The 21,966-nt window shown below is 41.7% G+C and overlaps 1 protein-coding gene across 2 annotated transcripts in view; it reads left to right on the plus strand.

Annotated features, from left to right (window-relative positions):
- TMEM255A (transmembrane protein 255A) overlaps window positions 1-21,966 on the plus strand; it is an 81,779-nt gene that overhangs the window by 6,830 nt on the left and 52,983 nt on the right. For both annotated transcript variants that reach the window (XM_030209356.1, XM_030209354.1), the window contains exon 2: window positions 21,206-21,348. In XM_030209356.1, coding sequence (XP_030065216.1) covers window positions 21,206-21,348 — 143 coding nt within the window. The remainder of the gene's footprint in view (window positions 1-21,205; window positions 21,349-21,966) is intronic.

Genomic DNA, 21,966 nt, shown 5'->3' on the forward strand with positions numbered 1-21,966 from the left:
TATCTATTTATTTTTGTTACATTTGTACCCCGCGCTTTCTCACTCATGGCAGGCTCAATGCAGCTTACATGGGGCAATGGAGGGTTAAGTGACTTGCCCAGAGTCACAAGGAGCTGCCAGTGCCTGAAGTGGGAATCCAACTCAGTTCCTCAGTTCCCCAGGTCCAAAGTCCATCACCCTAACCACTAGGCCACTCCTCCACTCAATCTACCTTGGCATCTCTTCTTAGTCATATTCTACCAGTTTTGGATGGCGGTAAGGTAGGTCTCTCTCAGACTTTTATCAGCGCTTGATCTGGTTGACCATGCGTTTGAGGTAGGGTTCTACACAGTCTGCCTCTTAACTTGGAATCAAAACTTTAATGGTACTTTGTCACAGATATTTGACTTGAATCGTGGGGTTCCTCAGAATTAGGAGCCCTTTAATTCATCATATTTAGAAGTCCAACGGTTGCTTTAGTCCAAGAATATGGAATAAGAGCCTGCATGTATGCAGATGATGTTTATTGTGTTGTCCCAGGAAATCCAAATATTTCATCCTTCAGTACATGTCTTGATGCAATACCTCAATGAATTGTGGATAATAAGTGGAAGTTTAATCAGGCTGGATCTGTAGATATGTGGATAGTAGGATGGAAGAATAGATCAATATAGCATCCAAAAAGACTGTATTGAAGATACCGTATATGAGACAAATGCGGTATCTTCAACAAAGTCTTGGATGCTGTATTGATCTGCTTGTTTGTCTTCCACGTTGGATTTTGCAGATCGTTTGCCTTGTTGTTTTCTGGGATGGAAGAATAGGCCAGATATTTCAACCTCTGTAGAGAGATTTTTAATTGCCCTTGTGGAATCTAAAAATTCTAGGATGTTGTTTAGGGGAAAAGTTATCAAGGTGTGATAAAAGCCCGCCTAACACTAGAGTCACCAACCTTGCAGTATCTCAATATTGCAGGTTACTGACTCCCATTCTATCAGAATAAATGCTGCATGTGAGTAACCAGGCCACATCGTAAAAGGGCTGCGTTGTGTATCCTGAGACCCTCCCTCACCAGCAGCCACCAACCCTGGGTCTACCTTCAAAGTTACCTGATGTCTAATGGGTGTCGAATGATCCCCAATTTCCCCTGCCTGTGCTGGCCCCAGGTTTCAAATGGCACCAGTGACCTCTATTGGTGGTCTTGTGGTACTACCACTAGGGCAAAGACGATCAGGAGTATTGGGCCAGCCCCGTAACCCATCTAGTCCGATGGGTAAGGTGTGTAGGGTTGTAACCTCTGTTTAGCGTTGTAACTGCCATTAGATGCAAATTACCCCAAGTCATCTCTTTAGGATGTGCAGGCTGCTCTGATGCCACCGTGGAAATGCAAATGAGTAATTTCAGTACAGTTTTGAGCTGAAGCACCACTCCATGCAAGGTACCCCAGTGATTCATTTCATCTTCTTCCTTCTAGTGGTTCATTCTTTCCTATGTCATTTTGTAAATTCTGGTACCAATTTTGTCTCCATCACCTACTCCAAGAGGGCATTCAAAGCATCAACCACTCTTTCCATTTAAAAAAGAAAAAAACCTTTTTGATGTTTCCTAAATCCCTTCTCCTCCAAGGAGCTTTAATATAACCCCTAGTTCTTCAATGGAAGGCAGTTTTTCATGCATTATTAGTATATTTAAGGTGTTTGAATGTCCTCAGCTCAGGGACAGAATGAAGGTCCTGCCTGGGTCATCAAGTGCTAAATTCTGAGGGTGGGTGGCTTTGTTTTTGAATTGTAAATGAGTAACACTAATGTTTTTAAATTATGTTTTAATTTGTTTTTTTTTTATTTTTACACACTAGATTTATATTTTTCCTTCATTGTTCAATTGCTGTAAATGGCAACATTAATGTTTTTAATTATGGTTTTATAACTTTTTTTTTTTTTTTTTGTAATTTTTACACTGTACATTGCGATGCTTTATTTAGTTGTTTCATTTCTATTTGGTAACTCACATGGATCCTCATTGGTATTGAGTGGGATATAAATATTAAATTATATTCATTTAAATAGCGTGCAATTAAACAGGAAGTGAGCAGGGACTTCACTTTGCAGTTAACACACTGTAAATGACTCTGTGTTAATTGTAGATAATGCAGATCATTTAACACCAGCTCAGTAGGTGGCCTTAAACACATCCATGTTATCTGTCATGCCCTTAACAAGCAGTTAATGCATATTTTTTTTCTGTGTTAACTTCATGGGCAGATGCTGAGAGCGCCCCCAAGAGTTAAGACAGATGTTCTGCAGTTGTTGCGTGGTAATTTACCACACTTCAGTGAAACAAAGGAGCCATTTTACTAGACTCACAGTGTAACCTAATCAAAGTATACAACATCAGACTCGATAACATAGGTGCCAGTTCTGTGACAGCTTGAGTACCCCCAATATTTTTTTTTTGTTACATTTGTACCCCACGCTTTCCCACTCGTGGCAGGCTCAATGCGGCTTACATGGGGCAATGGAGGGTTAAGTGACTTGCCCAGAGTCACAAGGAGATGCCTATGCCTGAAGTGGGAATCGAACTCAGTTCCTCAGTTCCCCAGGACCAGAGTCCACCACCCTAACCACTAGGCCACTCCTCCACTGTTGCTATTATTTGAGATTCTACATGGAATGTTGCTATTCCACTAGCAACATTCCATGTAGAAGTCGGCCCTTGCAGATCACCAATGTGGCCGCGCAGGCTTCTGCTTCTGTGAGTCTGACGTCCTGCGCAGGCTGCTCTGATGCCTGCGCAGCCTTCTACATGGAATGTTGCTAGTGGAATAGCAACATTCCATGTAGAATCTCCCATAGTAGCAGCATTCCATGTAGAATCTCCAGTAGTAGCAACATTCCATATAGAATCTCCAATAGTAGCAACATTCCATGTAGAATCTCCAATAGTATCTATTTTATTTTTGTTACATTTGTACCCTGCGCTTTCCCACTCATGGCAGGCTCAATGCGGCTTACATGGGGCAATGGAGGGTTAAGTGACTTGCCCAGAGTCACAAGGAGCTGCCTGTGCCTGAAGTGGGAATCGAACTCAGTTCCTCAGGACCAAAGTCCACCACCCTAACCACTAGGCCACTCCTCCTCCTGCCTTCACTTTGTCCGAGGAGGAGTAATTTGTGATATGTTTTGCAACCCCAGTCATTCTGAAAAGTTGGCTTCTAGGTAATCCCCCAGTGAGTTCAAATTAGATAGCAAACGTTGTGGTGGGGATGTTGTAGCTCTGCATTGAATAGGGTTCTTGACAAAAGCAGCAAATACCTCAACTCAAGACCAGCTGACAGTTGGGTTTTTTTGATACAGGATGATCAGAATGTTTTGCAGAATATTCATTTCAGTAGCCTATATAACCTGCTGTGAAACATTTTTACTGTTTCATGGCATCTGCATCACAAGACTAGTGACTTTAATGACATCACCAATGGGTTCCATGAACTGGAGGTGGGCCAGTAAGGGCTGGAATGCCTCGGTCATAGAACATGAATGTAATTACATCTTGCCACCAAAAGCAAATGTTCCTGATTGCCCGAAGATGAGACTGTGTGGTCTGAAAGGCCTCTCTGTCTATGTTGGTCCAATAAAGGTTTTCACAGCCTGCAAAGAATACCATTTTCTCTCGGACCATTATCAGCAGAGCTCGGATGTCTTTTCAGAGTTTTCTGCATTGCTTTTTTGCTACCGGTTTTCCAGTGATCGAGTGGCAGATAAAGGTACGTGATGTTCTGACTGCAGGATCTCTGCATAAACACCATCCTTGTATTCAGTATAAAGTCAGTCTCCCCACAGTCTGTTGTCAGAACATTGTCAATCCCTGGCTGGTAGATGTGCATATGCATTGCAACATCTCCGCAACTGACAGCAAGCCTCAGTTAATCAAATCAAAAAGACATTGACATATGCATCTCTGGCCTTTAATTGGAAAATTCAGCTCACAAAACTGACCTAATGGCTGTTTTATTTGGGCAGTAATTCCCAGTAGGCTGCCAGTAAACTTGCAGGAGCCCATGTTCACTGTTCAGACAGTCCTGAAGAACTTTTAAGTCTCTTATGATATACATCTTGGCAAAGGAAAGGGATTTGGATTTAGCTGCCTTTTTCAGTAGTAGCTCAAGGGAAGTTACATTCAGATAAAATAGGTATTTTCTGTTCTTGGAGGGCTCGTAATCTAAATTTGTACCTGAGGCAATGGAGGGTTAAGTGACTTGCCCAAGATCGCAATGAGCAGCAGTGGGATTTGAACTGGCCACCTCTGGATTGCAAGACCAGCACCACTAGGCCACTCCTCCACCCCAAAGAATCTTGTTACTCTTTGGGGTTCTACATGGAATGTTGCTACACTTTGAAATTCTGCATGGAATCTTGTTATTCTTTAGAATTCTAGAATCTATTTATTTATTTATGTAGATTTTGCTCACACCTTTTTCAGTAGTAGCTCAAGGTGAGTTACATTCAGGCACACTGGATATTTCTCTGTCCCAGGAAGGCTCACAATCTAAGTTTGCAGCTGAGGCAATGGAGGGTTAAGTGACTTGCCCAAGATCACAAGGAGCAGCAGTGGAATTTGAACCGGCCACCTCTGGATTGCAAGACCGGTGCTCTAACCACTAGGCCACTCCTCCACTATAGCAACATTCCATGTAGAATCTCAAATAGTAGCAACAGAATTTCAAATATAGCAACATTCCATGTAGAATCTCAGATAATATCAACATTCCATATAGAATCTCAAATAGTAGCAACATTCCATGTAAAATCTCAGATAGTAGCAACAGAATCTCAAATAATTTATTTGGATTTTGCTCACACCTTTTTCAGTAGTAGCTCAAGGTGAGTTACAGTGAGGTACTCTGGATATATCTCTGTCCCTGGAGGGCTCACAATCTAAATTTGTACCTGAGGCAATGGAGGGTTAAGTGACTTGCCCAAGATGACAAGGAGCTGCAGTGGGATTTGAACTGGGCTTCCCTGGTTCTCGGCGTGCTGCTGTAACTATTAAGGTACACCTCTACTCCATTCATAAAGTATCTTCATATGAATCAAGTTGAGCCCTGTTTGCTCTCACACAGTGTTCTGGTGCACTGTATTCCATTTCTACAACTGTTGGCAAATGTATACTGTGACCTTTTTAGAGAGAGTAAATCTACTGTTGCTTGTTCTGATTATAGAGGCCCTGTGAGGAGGCTCACAGTGGATCTAGAAATGCATAAACTAATGTGATCAGATGAAGGCTTTTCTTCAATAATAAGCTTAGGACTATAAAACTTACCAAGATTAACATTTTTTCATATGCAGAATAACAATTCATTTTTGATAACATTCACTAATCAATATCTTTGAACATGTGGAGGAGCATTTTCAATATGACATCTAACAAAACGTCCAAAATCCAAATAGCAAATATAACCATTTTCGAAAAAACAAAACGTCTTTTTTCCCCCCTGAAAATGCTATTTGTAACGAGGTTTTATGCTGTATGTGTTTATATTTTTTTTATTACATTTGTACCCCGCTCTTTCCCACTCATGGCAGGCTCAATGCGGTTTAGGTACTTATTTGTACCTGAGGCAATGGAGGGTTAAGTGACTTGCCCAGAGTCACAAGGAGCTGCCTGTGCCTGCAGTGGGAATCGAACCCAGTTCCCCAGGACCAAAGTCCACCACTCTAACCACTCCACCCTTGAGAAAAAAAATGTCCCAAGTAAAAAAAACGTAGAAAATCAAGCCTTTGGGATGTAGTAGGGGCCAGCATTTTTAGCAGACTGGACCCCCATACATCCCAGGAGAGCAGTGGGGCACCCTAAGTGGCACTGCAGTGGACTTCATAAAATGCTCCCAGGTACACATCTCACCATTGCTCCCTTATCTTGTATGCTGAGCCCTCCAAAACTCACTGCCCTCAACTGTACACCACTGCAGTAGCCCTTATCAGTGATGGGGGCACCTATATAGGGTTTTGGTGAGTTTGGGAGGGCTCACTCTTTCCACCACAAGTATAACAGGTAGGGGAAGGTATGGGCCTGAGACCACCTGTCGACAGTGCACTGCATCCAACGCTATACAACTCCAAGGACCTGCATGCTGCTCTAATGGAGCTAGACAAAACATCTGAGGCTGTCATAGAGGCTAGTGAGTACTGTTTTTATTCATATTTTGGGAGGGGTCAGTGACCACTGGGGGGGAGTAAGGGGAGTCATCCCTGATTCCCTGCGGTGGTCATCTAGTCATTTAGGGCACCTTTTTGTGCCTTATTAGTTCTGAAAACATTGGAAGTTTCAGCCCTAGACATCTTCATTTTGTTCCATTACGGCTGTAAAACATCCAACTGTTAGGAATGCCCTAAGCCCACACTCATTCCATCCCCAAAATGCCTCCAACGCCCCCTTGTGGTGTTTGGTTGCACTGCAGTTGAATTGCATAGATAAACATCTGCAAAATAGCTTTTGAAAATACCGATCTGGTTTTTTGAGAAGAAAAACGTCCAAATGCTGGTTTATGACACTTTTTTTTGGAATTTTTTACTCTTTTGAAAATGAGCCCCGTAGGTTTTAATTATGAAACTGACCACATAATTACCTTCCTGTGCTGGAGCAGTAAATAAATCCTTGTGTTAAATTGACATAAAAATGGGAAGACTATATTATATATGTTATTAGGTAATTGAATGCAGATGAGTTCCCTTCAAAGCATCAAACTTTTATTGCCTTCCTATGTAATGGTCATATTGAAAAACCAACACATTTCAGTCTCAAAGTTTAAATCCGTATCACCAGTTTTGAGTACTGACATTTGAAGGTCTTTTGTAACGCTGGACACAGTGTTTAAAACAAGTTGAACAGTTAAGTGTCACACAGTGGCACTATTCCCCTTTCCTCCGTTTGCAGACTAAGATGTGTCTGTGTAGGGGATTGGGTTGAAACAGCCATGGTAAGGTGTGTCTTAGGGAAATGGGACTTGATATACCGCCTTTCTGAGGTTTTTGCAACTATATTCAAAGCGGTTTACATATATTCAGGTACTTATTTTGTACCAGGGGCAATGGAGTGTTAAGTGACTTGCCTAGAGTCACAAGGAGCTGCAGTGGGAATTGAACTCAGTTCCCCAGGATCAAAGTCCACTGCACTAACCACTAGGCTACTCCTCCACTAGCAACATTCCATGTAGAAGCCTGCCCTGCAGATCAGCAATGCGTACGTTCCGGACGTCAGACTCACAGAAACAGATGCCTGCGCAGCCGCGTTGCTGATCTGCAAGGGCAGGCTTCTACATGGAATGTTGCTAGTGGAATAGCAACATTCCATGTAGAATCTCAATAGTAGCAACATTCCATCTAGAATCTCAACTAGGGAAAGGGAAATGGGACTTGATATACCGCCTTTCTGAGGTTTTTGCAACTACATTCAAAGCGGTTTACATATATTCAGGTACTTATTTTGTACCAGGGGCAATGGAGGGTTAAGTGACTTGCCCAGAGTCACAAGGAGCTGCAGTGGGAATTGAACTCAGTTTCCCAGGATCAAAGTCCACTGCAGTAACCACTAGGCTACTCCTCCACCTAGCAGCTAGCAGGGGATATGTTAGTGGATGTCGTGAAGGTTGGGCACAGCTTGGAGCATATCTGATGTTGTACACGAGATTTGTGTGGATGTATTTTATTTACATTTGCCTCACACCTTTTTCAATTGTAGCTCAAGGTGAGTTACATTCTGGCACGGTAGGTATTATATCTGTGAATCAGTGGTATTGGGCTGGATTCAGTAAATGGCACTCAAAAATCAGCACTAGTGCGATTCTATAAAGGATATGTGCTTATTATAGAATCATTGTCTAGTGCTAATTCCTGCGCCTGCTGAAACCTGGTGTAAATGCTGGAGCTCAAATTATTATTATTATAATTAGCATTTGTATAGCGCTACCAGACGCATGCAGCGCTGAACACCTGGTGTACTGAGGCTGTATTCTATAATTCTGAGCGCAACCTTTCAGAATGCCCATGGCCACGCCCCATTTTGAGTTATGTGCTAGTTGAGTTAGGTGCCAAGCCTTATTGAATAGCAATGCAGCCAGATGCGCACATAAATTTTAATGAATGCTAATTAATATCAATTGGTTGTTAGCACCCAATTATTGATGTTGCTTGGCTCATTACTCAATTTGCGCCCTCATCTTGAGTGCACAATTCTTAGCACCATATATAGAATTTAGGGGGATAATCTGCATATTTATTTCCATGGGGAGAGTTTAGCTATTTGTAGAGATGTGAGGGTGGGTGCGTGTGTATGGGCTTGTTGGTAATATGTTCCAGGAGGCTCTGTGTGGGTAGGTTTATCTGTGTGTGTATATATATGTTGGAGTGTGTATGTGTGTCAGCGGGATGTGTATTTCCCCAGGTGGAGTGGATGGTAGAGGCAGCCCAGTAACTCTTTTCTTTAGAAAATTACTACTGGCATTTAAGTTGAAAAATCCAATCCGCTTTACTTCTCAGCAGTTGGATACACTGGTAAATAGACCATCTTTCAGACCTTGCACCAAGACTTCTGAAGGTCTGTAAAATATTGAGCAAGTGGTCTCATGTGGATGCCCATGCTTTTGCCATTTTTAAGTGTAGTCATTCTCGAGAGGCTCAAGATTTCTTCTTCTTTTCCCAATATAAACCATCCTAGGCAAATGCAAATAATTTGGAGTTTTCACTCACATTTCCAAATAATGCTCAAGGCAACTTACAGCATGATTAATAATTTAGGTACAATAGGTTTTGCCTGTCTAATTGAGCATCTGAGACAACAGGAGCACAAGTAGGGAAAACGGGATTTGAACCCTGGTTTTTCCCAGTTCTTAGCCTATTTGTGCATTTTCTTACCTTCTGAACTTAAGATCTTATTTAAAACGTGTGTTAGATTTTGAATGCTGGATATAAATGGGCATTAAGAAGTTAACTTACATTTAATAAATACTTAATGCATAGTAAATGTCAATACTGTATGTTAAATCCCTTGTTAACAACTTCTGCAGAATTTTATTTAGATGTGGGAAAGGTTGGTAATCATGGCACAGATTTTTACTGTAGTGCTTTGGTTAAGGTATGCTGTTACTACAGAAATCTAACTGCTTCTGTTGTAATATAGCCACCCTTGTAAGGTACAGTAATAAGTGGTCTCCCTTCCCCCATCACCACCCACTTTACCAGGGAGGTTTTGCTGCCTAGCTCACATTAATTTTTTGCCCTTAGCACGTTAGCAACAAAACCTTACCACAGTTTAGTAAATAGGCCCATTAAACATGTACACTGCATACTCGGTCACCTGTAAGGTTGCAGCACTAGCCAAAAAATGTTTTTAGATAATCCATCTGAACGCCCCTTCTTTTGCTCTTCATTAGATTGTGAGCCCTCCTGGGACAGAGAAAGATCCAGTGTACTTGAATGTAACTCACCTTGAGCTACTACTGAAAAAGGTGTGAGCAAAATCCAAATAAATTATTTGAGATTCTGTTGCTACTATCTGAGATTTTACATGGAATGTTGCTACTATTTGAGATTCTATATGGAATGTTGCTACTATTTGAAATTCTCTTGCTACTATTTGAGATTCTACATGGAATGTTGCTAGTGGAGGAGTGGCCTAGTGGTTAGAGCACCGGTCTTGCAATCCAGAGGTGGCCGGTTCAAATCCAGCGGCTGCTCCTTGTGATATTGGGCAAGTCACTTAACCCTTCATTGCCTCAGGTACAAACTTAGATTGTGAGCCCTCCTGAGACAGAGAAATATCCAGAGTACCTGAATGTAACTCACCTTGAGCTACTACTGAAAAAGGTGTGAGCAAATTGGAAATAAAAAAATAAAATGTTATGCCCCAGAAAGAGCTGCAAAGTGCCGAATGGAGCAGCAGACAATAACTCACACTCTGGTAGTTATAGCACGTGGAGTGGTAGAGGAAGCTAAATCATGAAGTAAGAAGAAGGTATCATAAGAGTAGAGGGGGGGGGAGGAGGGCATAGCTTTGGAAAGGTAAATAGTCTTCGCATATAGGAGGGACTTGTGTATTATTAGCTCGGAGGGTAATCTTCTGGAAGAATACATTAAGAGGACTCATTTGCAAATATGGTTGGGATATAGATAGGGCAAAATTACACAGAGTAAAGCACAAAACATAATTATTGGAGTTTAATATATAAGTTTATTGTTAATCGTTAAGCATTTGATTTGTAATTATACATGCATACGTTCACAAATATACAAGAAGAAAGGAGGGAAGGGCAGGGGAGGAAAGATTGATAAAAACTTTGATGATAGAAATTACAGGTTGATTAGTATAAGATAGCATTGTTTGTTACCAGATCTATACTGTATGATATGGAAATGTTTAACAGGTGAATTCATCAATAAAAATCATTGAAATAAAAAAAATAATAATAAAATGTTATTAATCTTATTGTAGTTTTGACCGTGTGCCTCTGGGTCTACCACTGGAGCTGTCCAGACCATGGTGCTGAACACCAATAAAATCTCCAGGTGTGCTGGGCACTCAAGTGGTTTGATTTATATCTCATTTCTGTATCAAAATCAGGGTTTTTAAAAAAATTGTATTAACATTAAAAGATAGTCTAGTGCATAAGCTTTTAAGATTATGCAGGTTCCTTTTTCAGATGTGACTCCCATCAAAAGCTCATGCTGTACATCATTTTATGGTATTATAAATGTATTACAACCTGCAAAGTTCTCCATTTATCTCTTGAACCAATACATCTTCTTGAATTTTGCACTAAAAGTTTTGAGAGAGCTTAATACCTAACGGTTGTCAAAGCTATGGGTCTCAAAACTCATGAAGAGGAAGGGTTGTGTTTGATGGGGGATGGGAGACACCTCATGCTAGAACACGAAGCAGATACCACACTGATCTGTGTAAAACATGGATGACAACTCGAGCAACTCAAGAAGTGTAAAGATAGTGCAACGTCTTTAAATGCAAGAGAAACCAAGGAATAAGACCCAGAGACCATTATAGAATCATGAAAGATACATACAATTTATTCCAGATTGCTGAAACTCTTTCTATTGGAATTTCCATGGTTTTATTATTGCTACATACCTTCAGTGATTTTAGTAGCCAGAAACAGCTTCTAGCCATTTAAATCACTTGACCGGAGCTAACTGGGCATGCCCAGTTAGCGCCTAAGTCAAAATCAGCTATTTTGTGGGTATTCAGGGGGCACAGTCAGCACTTAACCAGTTAAGTGCCAGTATTCAGAACTGAACTGACTAGGTGACGAAAAGCTAAAGAGGTTAGGGCTCTTCAACTTGGAGAAGAGACGGATGAGGGGAGATACGATTTGAGGTCTACAAAATCCTGAATGGTGTAGAATGAGTAGACATGAATCTTTCTTTCTTTTATTTATTTATTTAGTTTACTCGTTCCAAAAGTACAAAGACTAGGGGACACTCAACATGGAACTAGTTTTAAAACAAATAGGAGAAAATATTTTTTCACTCAACGAATAGTTAAGCTCTGGAACTCTTTGCCGGAGGATGAAGTAACAGCGGTTAGTGTACCTGGGTTTAAAAGTGGTTTGGACAAGTTCCTGGAGGAAAAGTCCATAGTCTGTTATTGAGACAGACATGGGGAAGCAACTGCTTGCCCCAGGATTGGTAGCATGGAATTTAGCTACTAATTGGGTTTCTGCCAGGTAGTTGTGACCTGGATTAGCCACTATTGGAAACAGGATACTGGGCTAGATGGACCACTGGTCTGACCCAGTATGGCTACTCTTATATTCTTATAAATAGGACTGCATTTTAACGCAAGTCCTATCTTTATGTGGTTCATCATAGCTGGTTAAATGCTGACTATCACACTTAACCGGCTATTTTTTATGTAGCTGTATTTGCCCAGATATTCAATGCCAATGCCTGGACGTAGCCTGGCATTGAATATCTGGGAATAAAGCCAGCAGTGGTCAGCAAAATGCTGACCCCCACTAGCTGAATATTGGGCTCTTTGTTTCCTACCTTGAGCATTCTGGAAAAGAGACTTAAAACAAATATCAGTGTGTTTTATATTACACTAGCCGTTAAGCCCGTCACAACGGGCTAGTTTTTTGTTTTCCTATGGCCTCCCCCCCCGTCCACCAACCCTGCTCTCTCCCCTGCCCTCCCCCCAGCATCTGTTTCCCTCAGTTCCACCCCCTCCTTCCCTCCCTGCTCCCTCCTCCGACGATTTCCACGCCCACGGCCAAGCCCTCCTCCCTATTGGGTGTACTGCTGGTGGAGGCAGGGCTTGGACTTTTACACTCTCAGTGTTCCGACTCGACTGCGCATTTGCAGGCGAGTCGGTCACTTGCCGTTTATATGTTTGATGATTGAATCTGATGTTTGTGTTATATGTTCTTTGCTTTCTATAAAATACTCTTCATGTCTTGTTATAAACTTCAAAAGATTCCTCTGTAGCTTTCTTTTTTTTTTTTACTGTATATTTCTCTGTTTTATTAATAGATAATAAGACATTTGCTAAATTGGAGTGCATGATTATTTTGCCATAACATCAGGTGGGATTTTACTACATAGTGATGTGTGTTGATGTTTTACCCTTGTAGTAGACGTGTGTCTGCCTAAGGTTAATTTAAAGTATGAGATGCCTATTCAAACCTCTGGGGTTTTTGTGTGTAGTTGAGCAGCTTCCATAAAAGCATGTCTGTAGTTTAGGATTAGTAGGTGCTTGAAATATTTTACATATTTTAAAATCAATTATCACCCATGATATATGAGTTTGTCTTGTTGGGCAGACTGGATGGACTGTGCAGGTCTTTTTCTGCCGTCATCTACTATGTTACTATGTTACTGTGTTACATAACAGCCGCTGCAGACAGAAATTCATTGTCAGCTATACTCCAAGGCGTTGTGAGGGGATGTATGTTTTTAAAATATATATTTTTTTAAATTTCGTACATACCACCTGTAAACCCAAAAGCTATCAAAGCAGTGTACTTTCAGGTCCAGTAGTATGAATGCTGATGTTATAAAGTTGCCCACATAAGAATATAACCACCACAGCTCAGACCAGTATCCCTAGTACCTCACCCTTGTTAACCTTGACCCGCCTTCCCCCCCCCCTAAATTTATTTCTGACTAAAAGTCACTGGTTAAAAACCCAGGACTGGCCTAAAATGTTTCTACTGGAACTGGGTAAGGTGACGGCTAGGCAGATGAGTCCTTCAATTATTTCTACCATCCTGTTTTATGTTTCTGTGTTTGTGAGTTAGATCAGTAAAGGAGATAAAAATGTGGAAACAGGATATATAGGAGAGGAGTGCGAGAGTACTAGGGAAGTGGTTTTCCAGTGTTTATCCAATAAACATCTAATGTTATTACTGTTATGGGGGGAGGGAGCTATTTTATTGGTGTTTATCAGTTAACGCCTAAAAACAGAAGCCCTATTTATGTATTTATTTGCTGCATTTGTACCCCACATTATCCCACCTATTTGCAGGCTCAATGTGGCTTACATTATATTGCAAAAGATATGAACAGAGTAAGAGGTATGTTCTAATTGAACATATTACTATGTAAGAAATAAGGAAGATATGTCTGTAGAATAATTTACATAACACATAATAAAAAGCAGTAAAATATAATGACCAATAATGTTAATATGATTAATATAATCAATTCGGAGGGATCACTTGTGAGTGGCCAAAGGGTTTCTCTTGGCATCATGACCTCTGATTTCCGAACTCTGACCCTTCTTTTACTTGCTGTAAACTGTTCTGTGCTTCTCTTTAATGAGGTTTCAGCCTCTGCATGAAAGCCAACGGCTGGTTGCCTTTGACTTTGCCAGCTGCCGTCTCCTGTGGCTCCTAATCTTCTCCTGCACCTCCTAGTATCTGAAGTCAGCTAGTCTGTCAGAGCAAAGACTGAACTTGTATACTACAGACACTAGCAAGGATTTACTTGGACAACAGTGACCAGCCATATTAACTTTCCAGCTGCTCACTTACGTAGAAAACGAAGATCCTTTCATGGTGTCTGTGCTGCATAGGCTGGGTGATGTTTGGTCCATCGAAGAGAGTGACCAGTTTTTAATTAGATGATTCTGTGAAGGTTTTCTGGTCTTTGCTCCTGCCTGGATAAGTCAGTCTTGTTCTGCAGCATCAGTTTCTAGCCAGGATACGTAGATGTGCTTGAATTCAGAATTTGTACACATCTACTCTAAAGGCCTGGATCTGTAAGCAGTTCCTTCCTGGGTCATGAGCCTTCCTGTACTTTTTGTTTTAATTTTGTGTTTACTGCAAATTAAACAACATTAACGAGCAATATAGTTAAATCGTATTCCAAAGGAAGAAAAGAGAAAGGAAAAGCTCCATTAGTCCCAAATCAAAAGAGGGTCAGAGAAAGAAACAAGCGAGGGAGTATATCAAGAAGAAACAGTAATGATCTGTAATGGTTTTAACACTCGGAATAGCAAGCCAAAACACAAAAGCAGTTCAACCAGCATTCCCATGTTCTTTGTGTTATAAATTGCACATGCTGATGAAATGGGGACAACTCAACTTAAATGCGTAAAACAGAGAGGATTGGCCAAGGAGGTAATTGACAGGATGAAAGAGAGAGAGAATTATTTTTCTTGATGAGGTGAAAGACTAGCGATAAGTTAGATAAGATCAAGCCCATGCAGCTTGTTGCACACATAGGGGTGAATTTTATATATGGTGCTGAAGAAATTGGCATCGGAAAACGCCCAGGAATCACGCCTAACTTTAGGCACGGCCATTTGCAGCAACTGAAATGTGGTACGAATGTATCCCCCCCTCATTCTCTAACACGGGTAAATGTTAGGAAAACCCCTGTGACCCTCCCATTTCCATGGATCCTTTTAAAACTCGTGTGTAAAATCTGCGCCTAAATTTACACGCATATATTTCAATTAAATCTAATTAGTGCCAATAATTGATAAGCCAATTATCAGTGCTGATTAACTCATTTGATTAGCTTGCATGTGCCAATTCTGTAACTGGATGCCTACATGTTTGTGCCCCAAGACTGCATGGTAGGAATTTATTTTATAATGGAAGCCAAGCTGCTAGGTTTCATTATAGAATGCAAGCATAACTGGTATCAGTGTGACGAACATTTAGGCACCTGCAGTTTAAACAGCTGATGTAAGCGCATGCGCCAGAATACAGCAGGAATGCACGTAACATACAGAACATGAGGGGGCATATGACAAGAGGGAATAGGCTTAGGAGTAACCTAAGGAAGTATTATTTCACAGAAAGGGTGGTGGAGGCGTGGAATGGCCTCCGAGTCGACTGTTCCAGAGTTTAAAAAGGCATGGGATAAGCATGTGGGATCGCTTAGGAACAGGAAGAATTAGGGGTTACAGAGGATGGGCAGACTGGATGGGTCATATGGCCTTTATCTGCCGTCATGTTTCTATGTTTCTATTCCACCAATGCCTAAGAGCCAACCTCATCAGTGATGTCACAATGGCTCAATTGTCCTATTCTTGGCTATTCTCCCCTTAGTGTGTTTCAGTCTCTGGTAACCAGAGCTCATATTGTGATGTCATAATGGGAATAGGCTTAGGAATAACCTAAGGAAGTATTATTTCACAGAAAGGGTGGTGGAGGCGTGGAATGGCCTCCCGGTGGAGGTGGTGGAGTCGAGGACTGTTCCAGAATTGAAAAAGGCATGGGATAAGCATGTGGGATCGCTTAGGAACAGGAAGAATTAGGGGTTACAGAGGATGGGCAGACTGGATGGGTCATATGGCCTTTATCTGCCGTCATGTTTCTATGTTTCTATTCCACCAATGCCTAAGTGCCAACCTCATCAGTGATGTCACAATGGCTCAATTGTCCTATTCTTGGCTATTCTCCTCTTAGTGTGTTTCAGTCTCTGGTAACCAGAGCTCATATTGTGATGTCATAATGGGAACAGGCTTAGGAATAACCTAAGGAAGTATTATTTCACAGAAAGGGTGGTGGAGGCATGGAATGGCCTCCGAGTCGACTGTTCCAGAGTTTAAAAAGGCATGGGATAAGCATGTGGGATCGCTTAGGAACAGGAAGAATTAGGGGTTACAGAGGATGGGCAGACTGGATGGGTCATATGGCCTTTATCTGCCGTCATGTTTCTATGTTTCTATTCCACCAATGCCTAAGTGCCAACCTCATCAGTGATGTCACAATGGCTCAATTGTCCTATTCTTGGCTATTCTCCTCTTAGTGTGTTTCAGTCTCTGGTAACCAGAGCTCATATTGTGATGTCATAATGGGAACAGGCTTAGGAATAACCTAAGGAAGTATTATTTCACAGAAAGGGTGGTGGAGGCATGGAATGGCCTCCGAGTCGACTGTTCCAGAGTTTAAAAAGGCATGGGATAAGCATGTGGGATCGCTTAGGAACAGGAAGAATTAGGGGTTACAGAGGATGGGCAGACTGGATGGGTCATATGGCCTTTATCTGCCGTCATGTTTCTATGTTTCTATTCCACCAATGCCTAAGTGCCAACCTCATCAGTGATGTCACAATGGCTCGTCCTGTTCTTGGCTTACTTTCCCCCCTTAGTGCGAAGAGTTTCAGTCTCTGGTAACCAGAGCTCATATTGTGATGTCATAATGGGAACAGGCTTAGGAATAACCTAAGGAAGTATTATTTCACAGAAAGGGTGGTGGAGGCGTGGAATGGCCTCCGAGTCGACTGTTCCAGAGTTTAAAAAGGCATGGGATAAGCATGTGGGATCGCTTAGGAACAGGAAGAATTAGGGGTTACAGAGGATGGGCAGACTGGATGGGTCATATGGCCTTTATCTGCCGTCATGTTTCTATGTTTCTATTCCACCAATGCCTAAGTGCCAACCTCATCAGTGATGTCACAATGGCTCAATTGTCCTATTCTTGGCTATTCTCCCCTTAGTGTGTTTCAGTCTCTGGTAACCAGAGCTCATATTGTGATGTCATAATGGGAATAGGCTTAGGTGTAACCTAAGGAAGTATTATTTCACAGAAAGGGTGGTGGAGGCATGGAATGGCCTCCGAGTCGACTGTTCCAGAGTTTAAAAAGGCATGGGATAAGCATGTGGGATCGCTTAGGAACAGGAAGAATTAGGGGTTACAGAGGATGGGCAGACTGGATGGGTCATATGGCCTTTATCTGCCGTCATGTTTCTATGTTTCTATTCCACCAATGCCTAAGTGCCAACCTCATCAGTGATGTCACAATGGCTCAATTGTCCTATTCTTGGCTATTCTCCTCTTAGTGTGTTTCAGTCTCTGGTAACCAGAGCTCATATTGTGATGTCATAATGGGAACAGGCTTAGGAATAACCTAAGGAAGTATTATTTCACAGAAAGGGTGGTGGAGGCGTGGAATGGCCTCCGAGTCGACTGTTCCAGAGTTTAAAAAGGCATGGGATAAGCATGTGGGATCGCTTAGGAACAGGAAGAATTAGGGGTTACAGAGGATGGGCAGACTGGATGGGTCATATGGCCTTTATCTGCCGTCATGTTTCTATGTTTCTATTCCACCAATGCCTAAGTGCCAACCTCATCAGTGATGTCACAATGGCTCAATTGTCCTATTCTTGGCTATTCTCCTCTTAGTGTGTTTCAGTCTCTGGTAACCAGAGCTCATATTGTGATGTCATAATGGGAACAGGCTTAGGAATAACCTAAGGAAGTATTATTTCACAGAAAGGGTGGTGGAGGCGTGGAATGGCCTCCGAGTCGACTGTTCCAGAGTTTAAAAAGGCATGGGATAAGCATGTGGGATCGCTTAGGAACAGGAAGAATTAGGGGTTACAGAGGATGGGCAGACTGGATGGGTCATATGGCCTTTATCTGCCGTCATGTTTCTATGTTCCTAATTCTGGAAGTTACTGGTGTTTGTGGGACTCTGCCTATGTCCTACATGCTCCAACCCCCTTACAAATATGTACTATGTAAATTCATTGGATATTAGCAGGGTGCCTAGGAGCTATTCTTCAAGCACTTCACAGGTATGTGTGGACATATGCGTGTAATATCTACTACTACAAATCATTTCTATAGTGCTACCAGATGTAAAGGTTTATATGTGTAACAAGTGCATAAATCTAGGTGTTAGAATTACCCTTATATCCCCAGATTCTATAAAGTGTGCTCAAATTTGTGAGGCCAGAGTTGGGCGTGATCCTGAAATGCGCAAGCAGCTAAATTCGGTCACAAGCCAATCAATATGAATTGGGCACTAGCCATCCATTATTGATGTTAATTGACGCCAATTTGGATTTCCATGAACATCTTGCTAGCTGCTGTTCTATAAAACTTGCCGCCCAATCCCATAGCGTGCAACCAGAAGGGGTGTGGCCATGGGAGGGGCATGGCCGGGGTCGGGGGCATTTCATAAATTTATAGAATAGTGCTATAGAATAATGCAAGTGCATGCCCAAATTGGGTGCCAGGAATTACACCTGTTTTCAGCAGGTGTAAGTCTTGATGTCCAAATTTGGGTGTGAGAATCGGTGCTGTGCCCTATTTAATAAAGGGCGATTAATTCTTTATAGAAAAGCATTTGGGCACCATTTAGTGAAAGTGGTCTTGTAAACCGGTTAACTTAAAATAATAGCCCCTTTTAAAGAGTGGTGGTAGTATGCAATGCTCGGTGCCATTTAATTTTATATTTCAACATTTTTATTGATGACAAAGATAACTACATCCAATATCTGGCAGAAACTTAAATGCCACCAGCAAACTTTCAGAATATAAATACAATGATAAAGTCCATCATCAATCTTTTTGACAGTTTCTCCCCACCCCCCCCCAACCCTCCCTCTATCCCCTCTACTTGTCATTTACAACCGTTTTTATTGAAGACATCTCCAAAAGTACCAATCCACCTAAACATAACATTCTCAAAATAATTATGCAAAACTCAGTGGAACAGCACTTCAACCATGCAACATTGCGTACAGCCATCCCATTTTGAAATACAACATTTATCCCTCCCTCCCCCCAGACCCTATTCTGTATTTACCTTTTATGTTTTAACTGTTGTTATGAATGAAGATGCATTATTTGCAATTCTTTGTTATACAGTAAAAGTTTGATAACAGGAATTCTATCTTAACCCATAAACTTCCATATTAAACTCCAATAATTGTGTCTCGTGATTGCTCTGTATTTTATTACCTCATTTAAGTCTCAACAATGTTTACCGACGAGACTACTGAATGTTTTACTTCAATCAAAATTTTCCCCAAGCTATTATGGCATGTAACCCTTCAATTTACATAGTATTTTACCTTTTTCAAAACTATGTCCCCTCCCTCCCTCCCACCCCCACCTCCCTCCCTCCTCTTAAACCAACTTTTAACTTCATGGCATCCCTCTCCCTCTCCCCTCAGTATACTAATCAGAGTGTAGGTGAACGTGACCGGATTCCTCTGGCACTTTCCCCCATTTCTAAGGCGGTCTACTCAAACTATGCATACTCCACTAACCCCTCCCATATCATTAAATTTTTTAGCCTCTCTCTCCTTCTATCTCATGGCTCAGTCAGATTATTGAGCACTGCACTTCGTGCTTTGTGAGAGATTTGTTGCAAGTATCTATTCCAAATGGAAATGAATGCTTTTCTTTTCTTTGGGGTACCTCGTGCTGCTCTAGCCTCCCATAGCATCAACTCATGAAATTTATTCCTCCAAAGCCAGATGGTGGGTGGTGGTGGTTCCTCTTGCATCCAATGTCTCAATATGCATTTTTTCCCCACTGCATACGCCTTACCCAGCAGGAGATCCGTGCTCTTATCTGAAAGTTCGTAGGCTCCCCTTTTATTTAATACCACCCCTCTCCAAGAGGGGATTAACCTGTACCCTACTATAGTCTCCAAATAATTATGGAGCCTTTTCCAAAAGATTTTCACCTTTACACAACTCCAAAATGCATGCAACAATGTATTTCTAGTGCCATTTACTTTTAATATATTTCCTTTCGTTTTTAACATGATATTGCTTCCCCCCACCCATTATGGTGGGGATTCTATATATATGGCGCCTAAAAATCTGCACGGAAAACATTTTTGCCTAAGCGTACTTTATAAGCATCGCCTAGGTTTCGGCGTGGTATATAGAATACACTTAGTTGAGATCCCAGCGCCTAAAACTGCACGCATCCATTTATACCAACGAAAACATGGTGTAAATCCCGGCACATAGATTTAGGTGCAGAGGGTCATATTCTATTACTGTGTCTGTAAATTTTGGAATGGCCACAAAATGCCTATTTTCCCACCTACAACCACGCCCCTTTTTGTCTGCGCGTGTTAGGCGCAGTGCGTTACAGCAGTGGCGTAGCCACAGGTGGGCCTGGGTGGGCTGGGGCCCACCCACTTAGGGCTCAGGCCCACTCAACAGTAGCACATGTTTAGTGGTAGCTGGTGGGGATCCCAAGCTCCACCTACTGAAGACTTCCCCCTGATGGTAACGAAAACGCTACTCTCCATGATACCGGCACCTGCACAATCTCAGTTTTTAGCGCATGCTTGCTACCGACTGCCAAGGTAGAAAGAAGTGTTATCCCGCCAGCTGAGATATTTTTTTTTTTGGTGGTGGGGAAGAGGGGGAGAACACTTGGTGCCCACCCACTTCTTGCCTAGGCCCACCCAAAATCTGTTGTCTGGCTACGCCCCTGCGTTACAGAATATGGTTAGTGAGTTGTGCATGTAAATTCTAACTATTGCCAATTTGTTAATGCTAATTAGCTTGTTAAGCCAATTAAGTTTCGTGCGTTGTTATAGAATCCACCTGGATTTTGGCGCGGATCTCAAGGGGTGCTATGTAGAATCTGGGGTTATGTGGGCTACAGAAAGTTTGAGTAGCTTGTTTCTTGAATGTAATTTCTTTGGATATTGCTGTATCTTGACCTTTCTTTTAATGTTTATGTAACGTTAACAGTTGAATTTTCAATAAAAAGAAATGGCCTTCTTTAGCACAAAACTAGATAGAGGTGATTCTGATGCAGCCTGTATCGTAACCGCAAAAGAAAACAGCTAGAAGGAAGGAAAGATACAGTTAAAGTACAACCTCTTTTATAACCATTGTAAGAGGAAGGAGGGTTTGCGGGGTTTTTGGAAAAGTGTGTGGGTTTTTTTTTTTTTTAATTGCTGTTGTGCCCAGGTGAAATGAGCAGCTTCTGTTGTGTGTGTTTTAGGGTCATTCAACAGGAGAAGAAGAAACTCTCTCTTCGTAACTGTGAGTCTCCTCATTGTATCCGTATTAATTCTAGCTGTCGGCCTAGCTGCCACCACCAAAACGCAAAACGTCACTGTTGGAGGTTATTATCCGGGGCTCATTGTAAGTAGAGAACTCCTAATTGTGCCTGCATGCTTATTGGTTGTAGTGCAGACATGCAGAGCTTCTGAAATGTCACAGAAACATTCTCGTGCAGCTCTTCCATTCTCTTTCTGCTTTTTCTCTGCCTGCCTTGTATAATTTCATCTATTACCCCATCTCTCACTGGCTGTATACTCTGCATGATTTAAAAAAAAAAATTTTGCAGAGGGTGGGGTACAGGATTTCAATGAATCTTTGAAGTGTAGTTAGTTAATCTTGACCTGTGGCATATATGAGCTTTGATGTGTAAGTATGCTATCACTGCCTCCATGATCCCTGGAAGAACACGTCTTTCCAAAATATTGCTCTGCATTTCACTGCGTAGACCAGTGTCACCACAAATTCAGTGTAAATAAATGATAATATACCCCTCTGATTTTATTTGTGATATTGTGCCTACTGAGTTAGTCCAAGTGCAGCTCCATAAAGCAGATCCCTGTCATCTGCCTGGTATTGTGCACCCACTCATCTCAGCTTTGCGATAAGAGGAGAAACTAGCAAGTAAGGCTGACCAGTTTTTGTCCTATAGAGTAAAGCCAGTGTGTGTGTGACCTCATTTCTGACCGTGAAAATACACCA

The sequence above is a fragment of the Microcaecilia unicolor genome, chromosome 7 (genome assembly GCF_901765095.1).
Source record: "Microcaecilia unicolor chromosome 7, aMicUni1.1, whole genome shotgun sequence".
Taxonomy (NCBI): domain Eukaryota; kingdom Metazoa; phylum Chordata; class Amphibia; order Gymnophiona; family Siphonopidae; genus Microcaecilia; species Microcaecilia unicolor.